At 40.6% G+C, this 16483-nt stretch overlaps 1 protein-coding gene across 1 annotated transcript in view; it reads right to left on the reverse strand.

Annotated features, from left to right (window-relative positions):
• The window catches only part of LOC126155481 (uncharacterized), a 330938-nt gene that overhangs the window by 13292 nt on the left and 301163 nt on the right, over positions 1 to 16483 (reverse strand). Inside the window, 1 exon segment of the mRNA XM_049916231.1 lies at positions 4271 to 4396. Coding sequence (XP_049772188.1) covers positions 4271 to 4396 — 126 coding nt within the window.

Genomic DNA, 16483 nt, shown 5'->3' on the forward strand with positions numbered 1-16483 from the left:
CCAATGTTGGAGAAATAAGAAGGTACCAAAAGACTGGCTGAGAGCTGAAGATAATATCTATCTTTAAATAGGGCAATAGAAATAAATGTAGTAATAATTGAGGTACAAGCCTCCTGGATTCAGCCTATAAATTATATGCCAAGTCCTGAATGCAAGATTTAAAAATGTAATGGAAAAGTTAATATCTTTCAATAATGTGAATATAGAAATGTATATCAGCAAATGGAAAATGTTGAACATAAATGGAGTTCTTTTAGATCATAACACTAGACTAAATGTAATTTTATATGCAGGTGACCTAATTTGACTATAGAGAATGAAGATGATCTTCAAATGGGAATATATAAGTTGCAGCAGAGAGCTTACAACCAAACATTGTTGGTAGATAAAACGAAAGTGATGCCATTTCAGGGCAGACAACCAGTAAGATCCAAAATAGTCTTGAACAGTATAACCTTGGAGCAAGTAAAACATTTTAAATATCTAGGATATGACATCACTTACAAATACAACCATGATGTGGATCAAAAATTAAATAAAATTACTTCCCTATGTGGAGCCACCATAAAAAGTTTGCAGAATAAAATCAGAAAAGAAACCCAGCTCAATTTTTATGAAACAATAGCAGCACAACCCTTATTTATGGAAGTTAAGCATGAGTAACAACAAACAGACACCAAGAAAGTGGAATACAGGCACAAGAAATGAGATTTCTAACAAGAGTACAAGGATATACAAGGGAAGATCGAAAAAGTAACAAATATATAAAAAAATATTCTGGAAGAAGAAATGTAGGAAGACCATGCAAGAGATGGGTACTTTAACAGGCAATTTGTCTAATACATGAAATCAAGAAGAAGAAGAAGAAGAAGAAGAACAAGACTGACTCATGAGAGACAGCAGTAAGCAATACCACTTTGGGTAAGAGGAAACTACAATGTTTTCAGGCCCTTCCAGTAGCCAACAGGTTGTCTGCACAACAATAATGAAGTACTACAACTAATGAAAATATTATTTCCCTGATAAGTATATAAATAATACAGAAAAATCTTTTGTTTAATTCAGTATCCCACCCCATGTCATGATTTGAATGTAAATTGAGCACGGGAAGAACAGTTGGTGAATAATTCCTCATCACAAAGTATTTATTACTTTTGTCTGCTATTTTAGAATTGTTATTCCAGAAATGGGTGCTTAAATAAGAGAGAGAGAGAGAGAGAGAGAGAGAGAGAGAGAGAGAGAGAGAGAGACAACAGCTTCACTAACTGTCTTACATGGATAACATAATAGTGCTCTAATGTTGGAGAAAGTTCCCACATGGTCAACACGGATTTGGTCAACACGGATTTTGCTGAAATTTTGTGTGAACATTTGCGCATGTCCCAACTATTGCCAATTTATTACTTGCAGAGAGAGTCATTTCTTTGACTTTATAGCCCAGCTATCAATACTGCACCTATGAGTTTTTAGCAACCGTAAGACATAATATCTCCAGCAATATTTCTTGAAATAAACAAAACTAGGCCATCTCATGTAAGTTTTTGAGCTCTTCTAAGTGAAACAATAATAATATAAAAATTTCCTGAGGAATTTTCATATGGAGAATTTGAAGCAAAACTGGACAAAATATAGACGCTCAAATGAAATGTGAAGTTTACCTTTTTGTATCTCTGAAGGTAATTGCATGTAATAAGTTACCAATACACAATCTTAGAATATAAAATTTCATTCTCTTACTGTCTTCCAATAGTCTATAAATTGAGGGCAAAGTTGATGATTTCTCTATAAATGTCAAAAATGCCATTTTTGGCTCAGTTTAACAAAAAAAAAGAATCTTCTGCAAACTATTTTAAACCATTTTCATTAGAAGGACCAGCAATGTGAGTGTATAAGGCACTAAAAAAGAATAAGTTGGAGTTGCATTGAAAATGGGCCCTGCTTCTGTTGTTTCTCAAATCAAATCTGACATCTTTTAAAATATTCCACAGCTGTTCAGTACTGTCTGTGGAAAATGATTAGGAAATGAGATTTTGTCAGGCAAACTGCAAACAAGTAGTCTTTTTTGTTTTGTTATACATCTCTACAGCATTCAGCTCTATAATTTTTATAACAAATGAAATGGAATAAGGAATACAATAAAAAGAATAGTTTTCTCTTTTTCGTGGCCCTAATAATCTGAAGCAATCACATTTAAAAAAAGTAATTTTTTGGGTTCAGCCTAACCAAAATTTCTTCCCAAATAATCTCATCAGCAACATCATCTGACCAGCAGTATGGTTTTCCACATGAAATTCTACAGCAAATTATTGAAACCTGTAAAAAATTCAAATAGTTTGGAGGAAACATAAGCTTAGGATCCTAAAAGAGATATCTTCCAGCTTTGAGCTCTGACACTTATAGAAATGAATCATTAGGCTTGAGATCCTGTGTAAAGAAGCACTTATCTGGCTTTGAACTTTTGGTAAAGAAACAAACCTGTGGCTGCTGTTGCACAGCTACTAGGCATGACCCCTATGGTGCTGGGGAAACCAGCAGTGATTAAGCCAAAATGGATCACAGCAACAAATTTATACAATTTTTCGTCAGTACTCTAACATTCCAGATAAACTGCCAACTATACAAACACAAAGTTCACTATACCTCAAACTGGAATTTAGCTAGCTCAATAATAGCAATACACAATAAAAAGACATACTAATACAGTAATTCTCTATGAGATGAATCCATTCCAAAAAGTCAGGAAAACTGCTATGAACTTCACCAATTTTACACAAGGTGACTGGAGTAGAACCGCAAGGCTATTTATATGATGTATGTTGCAGCTGGTATGCAGCAATTTTACTACCATTATCTCGATTGCCTTGATAAAGCACAGTTAATATGTGAAGTTTATAACCAATTTTAGTCTGTAGTTATAGCACAAAACAGACTGAAATAAGTCATGATGAGTTGTATCAAAAAAACATCCCTTTTTTGTGTAATTCAGATTTTATTTCGCATCCTAGTCAGCAAGAACTTTGATATTGCCTTTTCCTGACAGTACTAAACAATTGTAGGATATAATAAAAGATGTCATATGTAATTCGAGTACCAGCGGAATATGGTCCCATTTTCAAAGTACCTCAATTTTGTTATTTTTTTAGGGCCCTATTTGATCACGTTGCAAAACCAAATGCAGTATTTTAGGTGTTCAGAACCATGGCCTTTCTAATAACTGGTTTAAGAGAGTTTGCGGAAGACACTTTTTCATAAAAGTGGGCCAAAAGTAGCCACTTTTGGCACCTTTAGAAAAATTGTCAATTTGTGAACTATCAAAACCAGTAGGAAAAGGAAATTTTACATTATAAGACCTTGTATTTGTAAGCTATTAGGTGCAAAGTTTCAGGTTTATCTTGCAATTGCTTCCAAAGATATAAAAAGCTAAAATTCACATTTTTTAAGCTTCTATTTTTTTTTTTTGGCAGACAACTTCAAATTAACCATATAAAAACTGCTAGGATCTTTTTTTTTTATTTCACTTAAAAATGCAATAAAAGTTGTACAAGATGGCCTAGTTTTGTTTCCTTCAAGAAAGTATTGCCAAAGATATTATATGTCTCAAATTTGCCAAAAACTCATGGGTGAATTATTGATAGCAGTGCTATGGGGTCAAACAAATGACTTTACCTCCAGAAGTATTGAATTAGTGGTAGTGAAACTTTACCAGTGTTTATTGGAAACAAGTGTGAATGTTCATGCAAAATTTCATCCAAATCTGTGATGGTCATGCAGTAATCTCTAAAACATTTGTCATGGAATGACCCAATATTTACATTTGTTCTATAAAATTTAGGAACATAATTTTTAAGTTACTGCAAGCAACAAAATCACTGAGATTAATGATGGAGTAACTTGATATGACTAAATAAAATAATTGCTCTGGCAAAAACTAGTGAAAACAGTATTTCATTTTTGAAACTAAGTTTTTTCACATAATGACTGACTAAATGGAGAGGAAGATCATAATATTATCAGCCCCTATACATCACTTACTTTCTCTCATGTCTCCTGTATCTACTTTGAACCTTCATCAACTTCCCATCTATCTCTGCCAGTTCTCACCTAGAAAATCTTTCCGTTGCTACCTGCTCTCCAGTACGTGCTAAAAAACAGCTGTCACACTAGCGTAAAACTAATGATAACTAGTTCAGATCTCTTCCAGACACTTTGTCATAGTTTAAAGGAAGCTTAAGTATACAAGACAATTTCTGAATGTTTCTAGTGCACTCACCAAGCATTGCTGTAATACACATGCGATTGGATGGCAACAGTGTAACAAGGAGTGCACCATCTTTGGAAACATCAACACTTGCATCATTGTGAATTTTACATTCCGAGACAATAACATTCTTCTCAGCTGAAATTTGCAAAAAATTAAGATAATACATTATATGTAGATCATACAGAACATAATATAAATGCAAGAAAGAAAATGTGTGACTTGTAACCCTTCACATATGTAGTCAGAAATAAGGAGAGAAAATTAAAACATATGATAGACATGAAACACAGTGAAAGCTTACAGATAGAATGCCTGTTGTAATACTGAAAACTCATATTAACAGAATCTTCCGTCGGTTCTTGGTAGAACAACATTATAATAATAAATGAAAAGCACCAGTTTGCTTTTGTTCTACAATATTATTTTTATTGCTAACCGGTTTTCGGCTTACAAGGCCATCTTCAGACATAACTTCTTTGGTGATAATACTCAGTAAATGTCTGAAGATGGCCTTGTAAGCCGAAAACCGGTTAGCAATAAAAATAATATTGTAGAACAAAAGCAAACTGGTGCTTTTCATTTATTATACTGAAAACTGTTCTATACCTCACTGGAAAAAAAAAAAGACTGAAGAAGAATTAACAGATGCTGCTGAAAAATGAATGTCTTAATTAAACACAAGCATCCCTCAGAGTTACACAGATTTTTTCCCCTTCATCTTTTTATCATTTCTCACACATAAAACCACCTGACTTCAAGCTTAATTGTTTAGCAGTCTTTCATTGTGTCTGTCTATGACTCAGTGATACCCGTATGTGGTTTGTACCAACCAAGACAGACAGGCTGTCACAGTAACAACAAATATGAAACTAAGTAAGAAAAACCCACTGATTTGTATGGAATAAAAAAATCTGATATTGCTCAAGTATGTGACAAAATAGCTTATTTAGAAATAATGCTATTTCTTCATCATACACTTCTGCTTTAGCTATACAAATGAACCGGAGTAACCAGTCAGGAGTGAACTGTTGGGTGTGAACAGCCTTGTCCTTGATCAGTTCATAAGACATGTCATTATTTTTGCAGGAGGGAGATTTTAATGTACACTCACATGACAGCTATTAGAGATCACCATTTGCATCTACATAAATAATACACAATCCTTAACAATTAATAATCTTGAATGTAACTATACACTTAACAGCAATACGGATAGCATTAGAATTACTTTAGCATTTAGCTAGTTCAGACCAATAGATTCAAGCACTATATTAGCAGTTTGACTAACAGGAACTCAATTCATGAAGATTTACTATGACAGGCTCTGTAACAGAATACTTGCCGATTTCTTGTTATTAATCTTCAGGTTGCATGTCTTATCAGTCTGCCAGTCTAAGAACTTTCCAAATGCAGCATCTGTTTTTCAGACTACACTAATTCACAATAACATTAAGCAACCTCATGGGCACTGGCAAGCGGCTGCAATTCCACTCTGGTTTGTTACAAGTTGTGAGAGATGCAGTTGATTAATAAATAAGTGATAATATTGCATTGCCTGGTATATGTAGTTAGCGCTTTGTTGGTTTTCACTGAGTGAATGCTGACATTTTCAAACCTAATGACTGAACTTGGGAAGGTATGGAAAACTGGTTCATATCAAGGGTTGAAATAACTAGACACCTTCTCACAGTGGTTACTGTGAGATCTTTTAGACTTTGATTCCTTAAATATAACCTTGTTCTGAGGAATACAGGCAGTGCCTGAGAACACCGAGTGAATGATAAGGCACCTCATCTTTGCACACCAGAATTTTCATATTGCCACATTCATCACTCATTTCCTACCTCACTGAACTACTTTGTTCATATTTCTGTTTCATCACTATAACAAATGTGGGATGTTCCACAGTCTCATACCTCTTGTATTATTATCTGTAGCCACATGGTCACTTGTCTCCATATTTTCTATCATGGGTCAAATAAGATGCCCGATGCCCCAGGGAAATTCCACGTCAAATCAACACTATCTTACTCTTCAACCTTAACCAGCAGGTATGTTGTAAATAGTCTTCACGGCTTTGCCGCCAGATGACGTTGTGCAAATTCCACAATATTTCCTTGGAGCAACTGTCAGACATCTTCAGGTGGTTCAACCGTGCTAGCAGCTGGGTATGACTGACTGTATCCGCACATCGACACCCCTGTATACAGAACACATGCGCAAAGAACACGCAGACGCCGAAATCATACATGCTTTTCTTGTTTTCTGCGGTATGTGAATGATACATTTCTGGTGTGGCCACAGGGACTTGATACTCTACCTACATTTCTTCAGAATTTAAATTTGCTCCATCCGAATATAAACTTCACAACGGAAGTGGAAAAATATGCTACTTTACTTTTTCTTTATGTTTTGGTATGATGGAGAGCAGATGGAACCTTGTGACACGGTCTCTGCTGTAAGCCAAAGCATACAGATCTATATTTGCAGGCCACCAGCTGCCATCACTCTGCACAATGCAGTAGTGCATAACATACATTAGTTCATAGACTGGGTGTGGTATCTGATACTGAAAGCCTGTGGAGTGAGACACAACATTTGAAGACAGTGTTTCGACAAAATATTTATTCTGAGAGACATATACGTAATGTATTCAGGCCCAAGCGAGTTCAGTCCATGGAGCAGAATGAAGATACAAAAGACACCCACCACTTTCGCCTTCTTGTCATATTTTGGTGCCACGTATTCAAGAATCTGAAGAGTCCTCAGAAGATATGACATTAAGTGTGGTTTTCGACTATCTGCACAACTGAGGAACCTGTTGATTTCAGTTAAGGAGGATTCTTGGCCCGGGGAAATGTGGTGTGTATAAAATTACTTGTCAGCGTGGGGCAGCATATATAGGCCAGACATGTCAAACAGTACAAGAATGCTGCGATGAACAACAGCATCATACATGCCTCCATCGACCGGGGAAGTCGGCAATCGCAGAACACTGTCTGAATACAGGACATACCATGATTTATGAAAAGACTGAAGTTTTGTCCCTGGCATCATCTTTCTGGGGCTGCACCATTAAGGAAGAAATACATATCCGTACAGCTGATAATCTCATCAACAGGGATGCAGGATTTTAACTGAGCACAGCCTGGAACCTTGCATTGGCTGCTATTAAATCATGACAAGGAAATAAGATTTTTCGATAACAGACCTATCGTAACATTGGTCTAGTATGGTTTTTTAGTGAGTAACATCTGGCTGCACGGTTAGTAAACACAGTGTACAGTTCACGTGCAGGTGGGCTGCTCTGCGGTTTTAGGTAGAGCATGTTTGAGTATGGCGCCACCTATCTGCAAATCATTGCTCATGCGCGATCTCCGCAGCTGTGCGTTCTCTGCACACCTGTGCTATATGCCGGGGCCGACATGCAGATACTGTCAGTTGTACCCAGCTGTCAGCAAGGTTCAACGTCCTGAAGATGTCGGACAGCTGCTCTGAGGAAATATTGTGGAGTTTGCACAACATCATCTGGCACCAAACCCGTAAAGACTATTTACAACACTATTTTAACATGAATTTTAACTCACCATCTCAGATTTTGATGAAACTTGACACAGACGTAGCTTACATATAGATTAAGAAAATATCCAATTTGATTAAAATACGTCAACCCATTTTGAAAATATGGCAATGTGAAGTTGTCAAAAAAAAAAAAAAAAAAAAAAAACTGCTAAGTAGCACAAACACACAAATAGAAAAAGTTAATGATTTAAAGCTGATGACAGCAGATATTCAGAACCAACAATAACAACATCACTGTTACGTGGCACAAACACACAAATAGGAAAAGTTAATGGTTTAAATTAATATGCACAGTGTAGCTACAAGATAAGCTAAGATTTCATATATAATATTGGTCTCAAAGATTTAGTTACGCTTTCACATATAATATAGGTCCTTTTTGTGTGTGTTGCACATGAAGTTATATTACACAAATGTGCCAGTAAAATTGAAAATAATGACGTAAATGTCTGGTCTTCTGGGCTCGAAATTTTTTCTAAGTGGCTGGTCCTCAAAGTGTTAAATTTTAAATGATAATTAAACGCTCTGTGATTTAAGAAATTCTCAAATGTAACATAATTCATCTTGCATGAAAGGTAATTTGCTTTGAAAGTAACGCTTCAAAATATTTTCCCAAGACCTGCTAGAAATGGGTACATTTCAGCAGTTGCCAGAGTGTGCCCAAAAACAGGTATTACTGTGCGTGCGCAGCTATGATGATGTAGGAAACCCATGTGTTCATATGTATAAAGCACTGATTTTACATTATGTCATAAAAGAAACAGTACATCAGAGGATATTATAAGAACATCAGAATTTCATAAACCATACTAAAAATGCATAATTCGGATTGAAGTGCACATTCATATGTCCAGATTCACAGTGAAGTAGGCTCCAACCGGACATTAGGTTTTCAATGTGGTTTTCAAGATGTGTGTGTGTGTGTGTGTGTGTGTGTGTGTGTGTGTGTGTGTGTGTTGGGCTTACAGGCACTCGACGTCGAGGTCATCAGGGCCTGACACCCATTAAAAGAAACATATGTGGACAAACTTAGTATAACGGAAGCATACACGCAAAGAAAATAGAATGTAAGGAAAACGAGAAAGGAACCATAGGAAATTGTCATTGGCCGGCCCCTTACATAAAATACAGGCAAGCCAGTCACCCTGTGTACAAATTAACACCCTCTTTAACCATATTCCTTTGAGTATTTCCTAAAAGAAATGGCAGATCCGACGGCAAGTCAGGCACGGCCCACTGGTCAGAAAATAAAATGCAATCCAATAAAAAGTGGCGCACAGTGACCTGGACGTCACAAGCACCACACTTTAGTTGGGGAGGGGGGTGGGGGGAGGGGTGTGTTGGTCCTCTCGCCGGAGCAGGAAGCCGTGCGTCATAGAACGGTGGCCTATCTGAAGCCGAGTGAGGAGAACTTTGTCCCATCTATGGGGCTGAGAAAGGAAGTACACCACACACGCGTTGTGGGCTTGACTAAACGGAGCTTATTGTCAGTCATTTTCAGCCACTCATCCTCCCACAGATGCATGACTCATAAGTTCAACAGCGAGGTGAGTGCGTGCAGGGGGATGGCACACTGAATGACTTGTGGATTGAGACACGCCTCCTTGGCTGCGAGATCTGACCTTTCATTTCCAGCAATGCCGACGTGCCCTGGAACCTACCAGAATGCCGCCTACTTCCAAAGTCGTTTTAGTTGGAGGAGGGCATCCTGGATGGTCTGGACTATTTTATCTGCAGGATACAAACTTTGCAATGAGTGAAGGGCACTTAGTGAGTTGGAACAAACAAGAAATTTACGACAGGGAGGGCATCTCATCTACTCCCGTGCCCGCAAGTTCGCAGACAATTCTGCATCAAAGACAGTAAACGTTTGAGGTAGTCGGACCTTGAGGACATGATCTGGAAAAACAACAGTGCAACCAATGGAATCCCCCCGTTATTACCCATCTGTAAAAACAGCTACAGGGTCGTGGTGCTCAGACGAAATGACAGAAAATGTTGCATTAAAAATGGTGGAATGGTGGCAGGAGTGCAATCTCTCTTGTACTGCACCAAATCTAAAATCACTCTGGGCCTCTCCAGTAACCAGGGTGGCAGGTGGTTAAAACCCTGGATTTGGGGCTGTACGGGATCCACACCGAGGGGCTCCAGCACACATTGCACGAGGATACAAAATGGTATTGTGGCTCGGGGACAGGGGGGGGGGGGGGGGGGGGGGGATGTGGGGGGACGGACGGTCCAGAGGCGGATGAGCAACAATGTGGTGAGTGGGTGATGTTGGAGCTGCAAGAAACTTACAAGACTGGCGCACCAGCAGAAGCTGGGGCTGCCGTCGGATGGTAAGTGGCGGTTCCCCAGCTTCAGCACAGAGGCTGGGTATGGGACTGGTCCGATAAGCACCCATGGCCAGTCGAATCCCCGTGTGGTGGACAGCGTCAAGGATACGCAAATAAGAGGGCCTCGCTGGCCCATACACCATGCACCCGTAGTCCAGCCGCAAATGCACAAAAGCCCGATAAAATTGGAGGAGTCACACCCCGTCCGCTCCCCAAGACCAGTGGCTGAGGCACTTGAGGATGTTCAGTGCCTTCAGGGTTCTGGATTTCAAGTCTCGCAGATGTGGCAACCATGACAATCTGGAGTCAAAACTGAGGCCCAGAAACTGCACTGTGTCTCTAAAATGTAAGATAGTGTCCCCCATATGCAAGGCAGGCAAGTTAAGAGGACGACGAGAATGATTAAAATGAACTAAAACACTACCCTGGGGGACACCATTCTCCTGCTCGAACCGATCAGACAGTGTGTCACCAACTCAGGTCTGAAAAAACCGCTGAGACAGGAAAGATCGAATAAAAATGGGGAGGTGGCCACGAAAGCCCCACTGATGCAGTCGTGTGAGAATACATTGTCTCCAAGTAGTATTGTTTTCCTTACTGATATCAAAGAATATGCTGATACAGTGACGCTGATGGAGGAATGCCTGCTGAATAGCCACTTCTAGGAGGGTCAGGTTGTCGACCGTGGACCGAAATTTCTGGAAGCCACACTGAGAGCGGCTACGGAGTTGCCTGGTCTCAAACAGCCAGACCAGACGATGGTTAACCATTTGTTCCAGGGTCTTTCCGACACAGCTCGTCAAGGCGATACTCCAATAACTACTGGGACATGTGCGGTCCTTTCCTGGTTTGAGGAGAGGGATGAGAATTGCCTCCCTCCATGAGTTGGGGAAGATGCCTGTCTACCATATTAGATTAAAACATGGGTGCAGTGTCAGAAGTCTCATTCAGTGCTCATTCGAGCTCCCACACGGAGAAAGGGGAGTTGTACGCCTCAGAACTGTTTGACCTAGTGTCCAATCTTTCCCTCTTGACAGTTGCACGGAAGCAATAAAACACTGGATCCTCGCTTGCAGTGGCAGTGGTTTGTTCAAAATGCTTGGCCAGCATCTGAGTAATGTTTCTAGGTGTTGTTTGGAGGCACCCCTGGTTCAGCACTGCAGCTATTGGTAAACGGCTGTGTTTACCGGAAATCCTCCAGATGGCTTCCCGTACCTTTGAGCAACAAGAGGAATGATTGATGGAATTCATAAACTCGTGCCATGACTGGTTTTTGCTCTCTTTAACGACATGGCGAGCCTTGGCTTTCACAATTCAAAAGGTTATGAGATTTTCCGCTGTCAGGCGGCATTTAAACCACGGAGAGCCGCATGTCTGTACCGGATAGCTAAATGGCACTCTTCTGTCCACCAAGGGACAGGTTGCCTCTGAAGAGGGCCAAAAGACTTTAGTGTGGATAGATCAGCAGTGTGATGGATCACATACATTATGTGATCCACCCATTTCTGGATGCTGTCACGGTGTTCAAACACAGACAACTGGCTGAACAGCATCTAGTTAGCCTCGCCGATCAGCCATGTTGGTGTCTTCTGTTCCAGCAACACAACATATAGAGTAGCTGAAGGCAGATGGGGAAGTGGTCGCTGGAATGGTCGTCAATGACCTCCCTGTGAACAGAGTCAGCGAGGGGTGGAGAGCAGAAAGATAGGTTGATGGCTGAGAATGATCCAGTAGCAGTGCAGAAATGAGTCAGAGCACCAGTGTTCAGGAGGCGCAGCTCTCGAGATGCCAGGAGGCTCTCCAAAACTCAACCCCAAGGCCAAGTAGACGTTGAGCCCCACAGGACATGGTGGGTATTGAAGTCACCCAGTAGGAGAAATGGTCAGGTGAGTTGCGTGATAAGATCTGTGAGAGCCTCAGAGTCTAATGCATCCAGTAAGGGAAATAAAGGGAACAAACTGTAAGCCTCTGACGTGCAGAAATTTCAACTGCAACTGCTTGCAGGTCGGTATCCAGGAGAAGAGCAGAGGAGTGGTGCCCATTATTGACAAACACAGCAAGCCCTCCCTTGGCTCTTTCCCCAGTCAGGTCATCCTTGTAATATAGGGTACAGTCCCGCAGTGCAGGGGCATCAAATGTTTTGAAATGTGTTTGCAGAAAACGCAAGCACAGATGGCGTTGCTGCACTAGGAGTTTCAGTTCCTCCATGTGTGTCCTGAATCCATTCATGTTCCACTGTATAATGGGAGCCATCTATCAGGGGGTAGTACTTTCATCCTGACTTTCTGATGGGGAGGGGAAGCCACAATGGGTGGAGGCTCAGTTTTGGAGTGAGATGGTTGCCCCAATCTGGCATCAAGCTCCATAGCCTCTAAAGAATAATCGACAGAGACGTCAAAGAGGTCAATGTCGACATCGTCAGGTTGTTTTCTGCCTGATTCCACCGGTGGTTGACATTTTGCCTTCGATTTTTGTCCCTGGGTAGACTTTGCAGCCACAGTTGTGGTTGCAGGTGTGGCAACATTGGACAATGTACCAGACGGAACCTTTGGAGGGGCAGGAAGCTCTACAATGTCAGCAACCACATCTTTCTCAGATGTTCTCGGGGGAGGGACAGGCGTAGAAACGGCTGCAGCAGCACAAGTGCATGGACACATGCAGATATTAGTGCCGACACTAGCAGCCTCCATTTGTGTAGCAGCGTCGGCTTTCTGTGTGGGCTGTTTAACAACTGAAGTGAAGGAGTTAGGAAAACATGGGAGCAGCATGGCTTTATAGAACTTTTTTGTCTCATTATAGTGGATGCGCTTGATAGTTTTAAGCTCCTGTATCTTCCGTTCTTGCAGATACACGCTGCAGTCCCGACTCCAGATGGGGTAAGGTCCAGAGCAATTTACACACTTCAATAGAGACAAACAACGGACATCTTCATGGGTGGCCTGACCATACTTGTCACATGTAACTTCTCCACGACACCTGAGAGTAATATGTCCAAAGCGCTGGCATTTGAAACATCACATTGGGTTGGGTACATAAGGCCGCACACTTAAGCGAAGGAAACCTGTCTTAATATGCTCAGGGAGTTTCGTGCTATTGAACATCAGTATAAAAGAGTCTGACTTAAGAAGAACCCCATTCACCCTCTTCATGATATTTTGCACATCAACTATTCCTGCTGGAGCCCACTCATCTTTCAGTTCCTCTTTGGGAATATCCACCAGATCCCTGCATGTCACAACACCTTTGCTGTAATTAAAGGTGGTGTGCAAATCAGTTTTGATGGCATATTCCCCAAGGGAGTGTGTGTTCTGGAGATTCTTTGCTTGTTGGGTACTAGCGGTTTCCACCAACTGTGTCCCATTACGCAATCTCTTAACAGGTTTCAAACTGCCAGCAATGCCCTCGAGCCCTTTTTGAGTATAGAAAGAGGGAACTTTCTCGAAGCTGCCCTCTTTTCTTTTAATGGGTAAAAGCAGATTCTGACCGCCAGCATGTGTTCTGTTACTACTCATGATACTCTCAGATTTCGCTCCAAGGTCAAGAGGACTGGCTACAAGTGCCCTCTTGTTGGACTGGGTGTTGGAACTTACCAGCGGCCCACCCTTTCTGCTGGGAGGTGGCAAAGAAGATTTCGGAGGATCCATTTTTGTCCCAAGAGCAGCTAGGGAATTAGAAGTCCACCTACACAGAGCTCCACGTGCCTAGGTAAGCCTTATACAACTGAGGTGTGGTGGGTTCCTCAGAAGTTGCCTGCTAACAACTGTTTCACCTCAACAGCCATGCATCTCATCAGCATGCAGCACACCTTGAGATTGCAGGTTTTTTTATAGAGGTTTATTCCATCCACGCGATCCAATCAGTCAAGCCGAGATCCCCATTCCCTGAGACACACAACGTTCCATCACCACGCCACATGGCGGTCGGTGAAGTATGCCCCTGACCTTATGGTGACAGGAGACTGGTGGTGCTTACCAGTCCCCAACTCAGGAACCCTGGGGTCGCCAAGCCTGTACCCGGCAAATGAAAGTCGAGCCCCTGGGAGCTTCAGGTTGTAAATTTTCTTGGAGTACGAGTTCTGTACTATCTCGCGTTTGGTTCTTTATTATGGTATACTACCATACTTGCAAGAAGATGAAAATGTGCATCTGAAATTCAGCAAACTTTGGAACTAGCCAATACTGTGGACTGAAACACTTTGGTTCAAATAAATAGACTGCCTCAGTGGAAAAAATTTCCTTAGAAAACTGACAAAAATAACTTCATTGTTCTGCAAAGCGGTTAATGCTTGACTGCTCAAAACTTGGAAATAAAAAACATCAGAAAACTGAAATTAATAACATATTTTAGCCTTCCCTAATAACGAGTATTTATTTTAATTCACTAGATAGCTCCGGGCCACATAAATCCATCTTAGTTTTCATTTGATATGGGAGCTGTAAACGAAGAGGAAACAGCGAAATCACTAAACACTAACATTGATCACACGGAAACTACCCTCCTTCCCCATGAAACAACTCAAGAGTGCTCTGTGTGCATGCGCATCTGGCAACTTGGGCAGGACAGAAAATTTTTTACGATCAGTATCTGGCTGCTACTGCTGATACAGCAAACAGCCACACTTCAAGTAGCCAGAAGTGAGAGCATACGTGACTCAAATGCGCATGCGCGTGAGCTCACTGGCAACTGCTCAAATGAACCTAATTCACACAGCTGTGAAGTAATGCTCATTGGAAGCAATTTGTTGTTACGAAGTATTACATAGTCTTCATCCTAAGGCCTTTGACACATTTTGCTGTTGGCAGATGTTTGTGTGTGTGCACCGTGTTTTGTTGTTGTAAATGGCACATTTCCTTTGCAACTAAATTTTTTTTCTTCCTCTAATCTCTCATTTATGTTTCATTGCTGCAGTATTATTCTACAGTAGCAGGATACAGTAATATTCTTTGTTAGAATATCAGTTCTAACCAGACAGTCAAAACTACTAAAACTGAACTGACAACCAAAACAATGAAAAAATCCTGGAATTTTGAAAAATTCTCTAGATTTTCCCGGTATCTCTAGGATGAAAAAATTCCTTGGTTTTTCCAGGTTTTCCAACTGTCCCAGGGCATATACATCTTGATTGCAGTGTAGGGTACCCGTGCGGTCTGAGGCGACTTGTCACGATCCACACGGCTCCCCCTATCGAAGGTTCGAGTCCTCCCTCGGGCATGGGTGTGTGTGTTGTCCTTAGCATAAGTTAGTTTAATTTAGATTAAGAAATGGGTAAGCTTAGGGACCAATGACGTCAGCAGTTTGGTCCCATAAGACCTTATCACAAATTTCCGAATTTTTTCCATCTTGATTAAGCTAAAATGATGGGACATATGTCACTTTGCAACATTTTTCATGAGCTTTCCAATGGTATACAACACAATACAGATTTGAAGGAAAATTGTTTTCCTCATTTAAATGAAAATTTAAATTTTTAATTTATCAAAAGCATATTGCCAAAATTTTTGAAAAATTACAACACTTCACATTATTGTTAACTTATTCCCTAAATATGAAAGTGGGACTGCCATGAGATCACACTTTTACAAAACTTCAAAACTTCATTTTAAACTAAAAAAAAAAAAAAAAACAATATTGTCATAAAATCTATAGGTTTCAGCAGAAATATACATGTTGTTGTTGTGGTCTTCAGTCCTGAGACTGGTTTGATGCAGCTCTCCATGCCCTGTGCAAGCTGCTTCATCTCCCAGTACCTACTGCAACCTACATCCTTCTGAATCTGCTTAGTGTATTCATCTCTTGGTCTCCCTCTATGATTTTTACCCTCCAATAGTAAATTGGTGATCCTTTGATGCCTCAGAACATTACCTACCAACCGATCCCTTCTACTAGTCAAGTTGTGCCACAAACTCCTCTTCTTCCCAATTCTATTCAATACCTCCTCATTAGTTGTGAGATCTACCCATCTGATCTTCAGCATTTTTCTGTAGCACCACATTTCGAAAGGTTCTATTCTCTTCTTGTCTAAAATATTTATCGTCCATGTTTCACTTCCATACATGGCTTCACTCCATACAAATACTTTCAGAAACGACTTCCTGACACTTAAATCTATACATGATGTTAACAAATTTCTCTTCTTCAGAAACGCTTCCCCTTGCCACTGCCAGTCTACATTTTATATTCTCTCTACTTAGACCATCATCAGTTATTTTGCTCCCCAAAGAGCAAACCTCATTTACTACTTTAAGTGTCTCATTTCCTAATCTAATTCCCTCAGCATCATCCGAGTTAACTCGACTACATTCCA

This window comes from Schistocerca cancellata, chromosome 2 (genome assembly GCF_023864275.1).
Source record: "Schistocerca cancellata isolate TAMUIC-IGC-003103 chromosome 2, iqSchCanc2.1, whole genome shotgun sequence".
In the NCBI taxonomy this organism is placed as follows: Eukaryota; Metazoa; Arthropoda; class Insecta; order Orthoptera; family Acrididae; genus Schistocerca; species Schistocerca cancellata.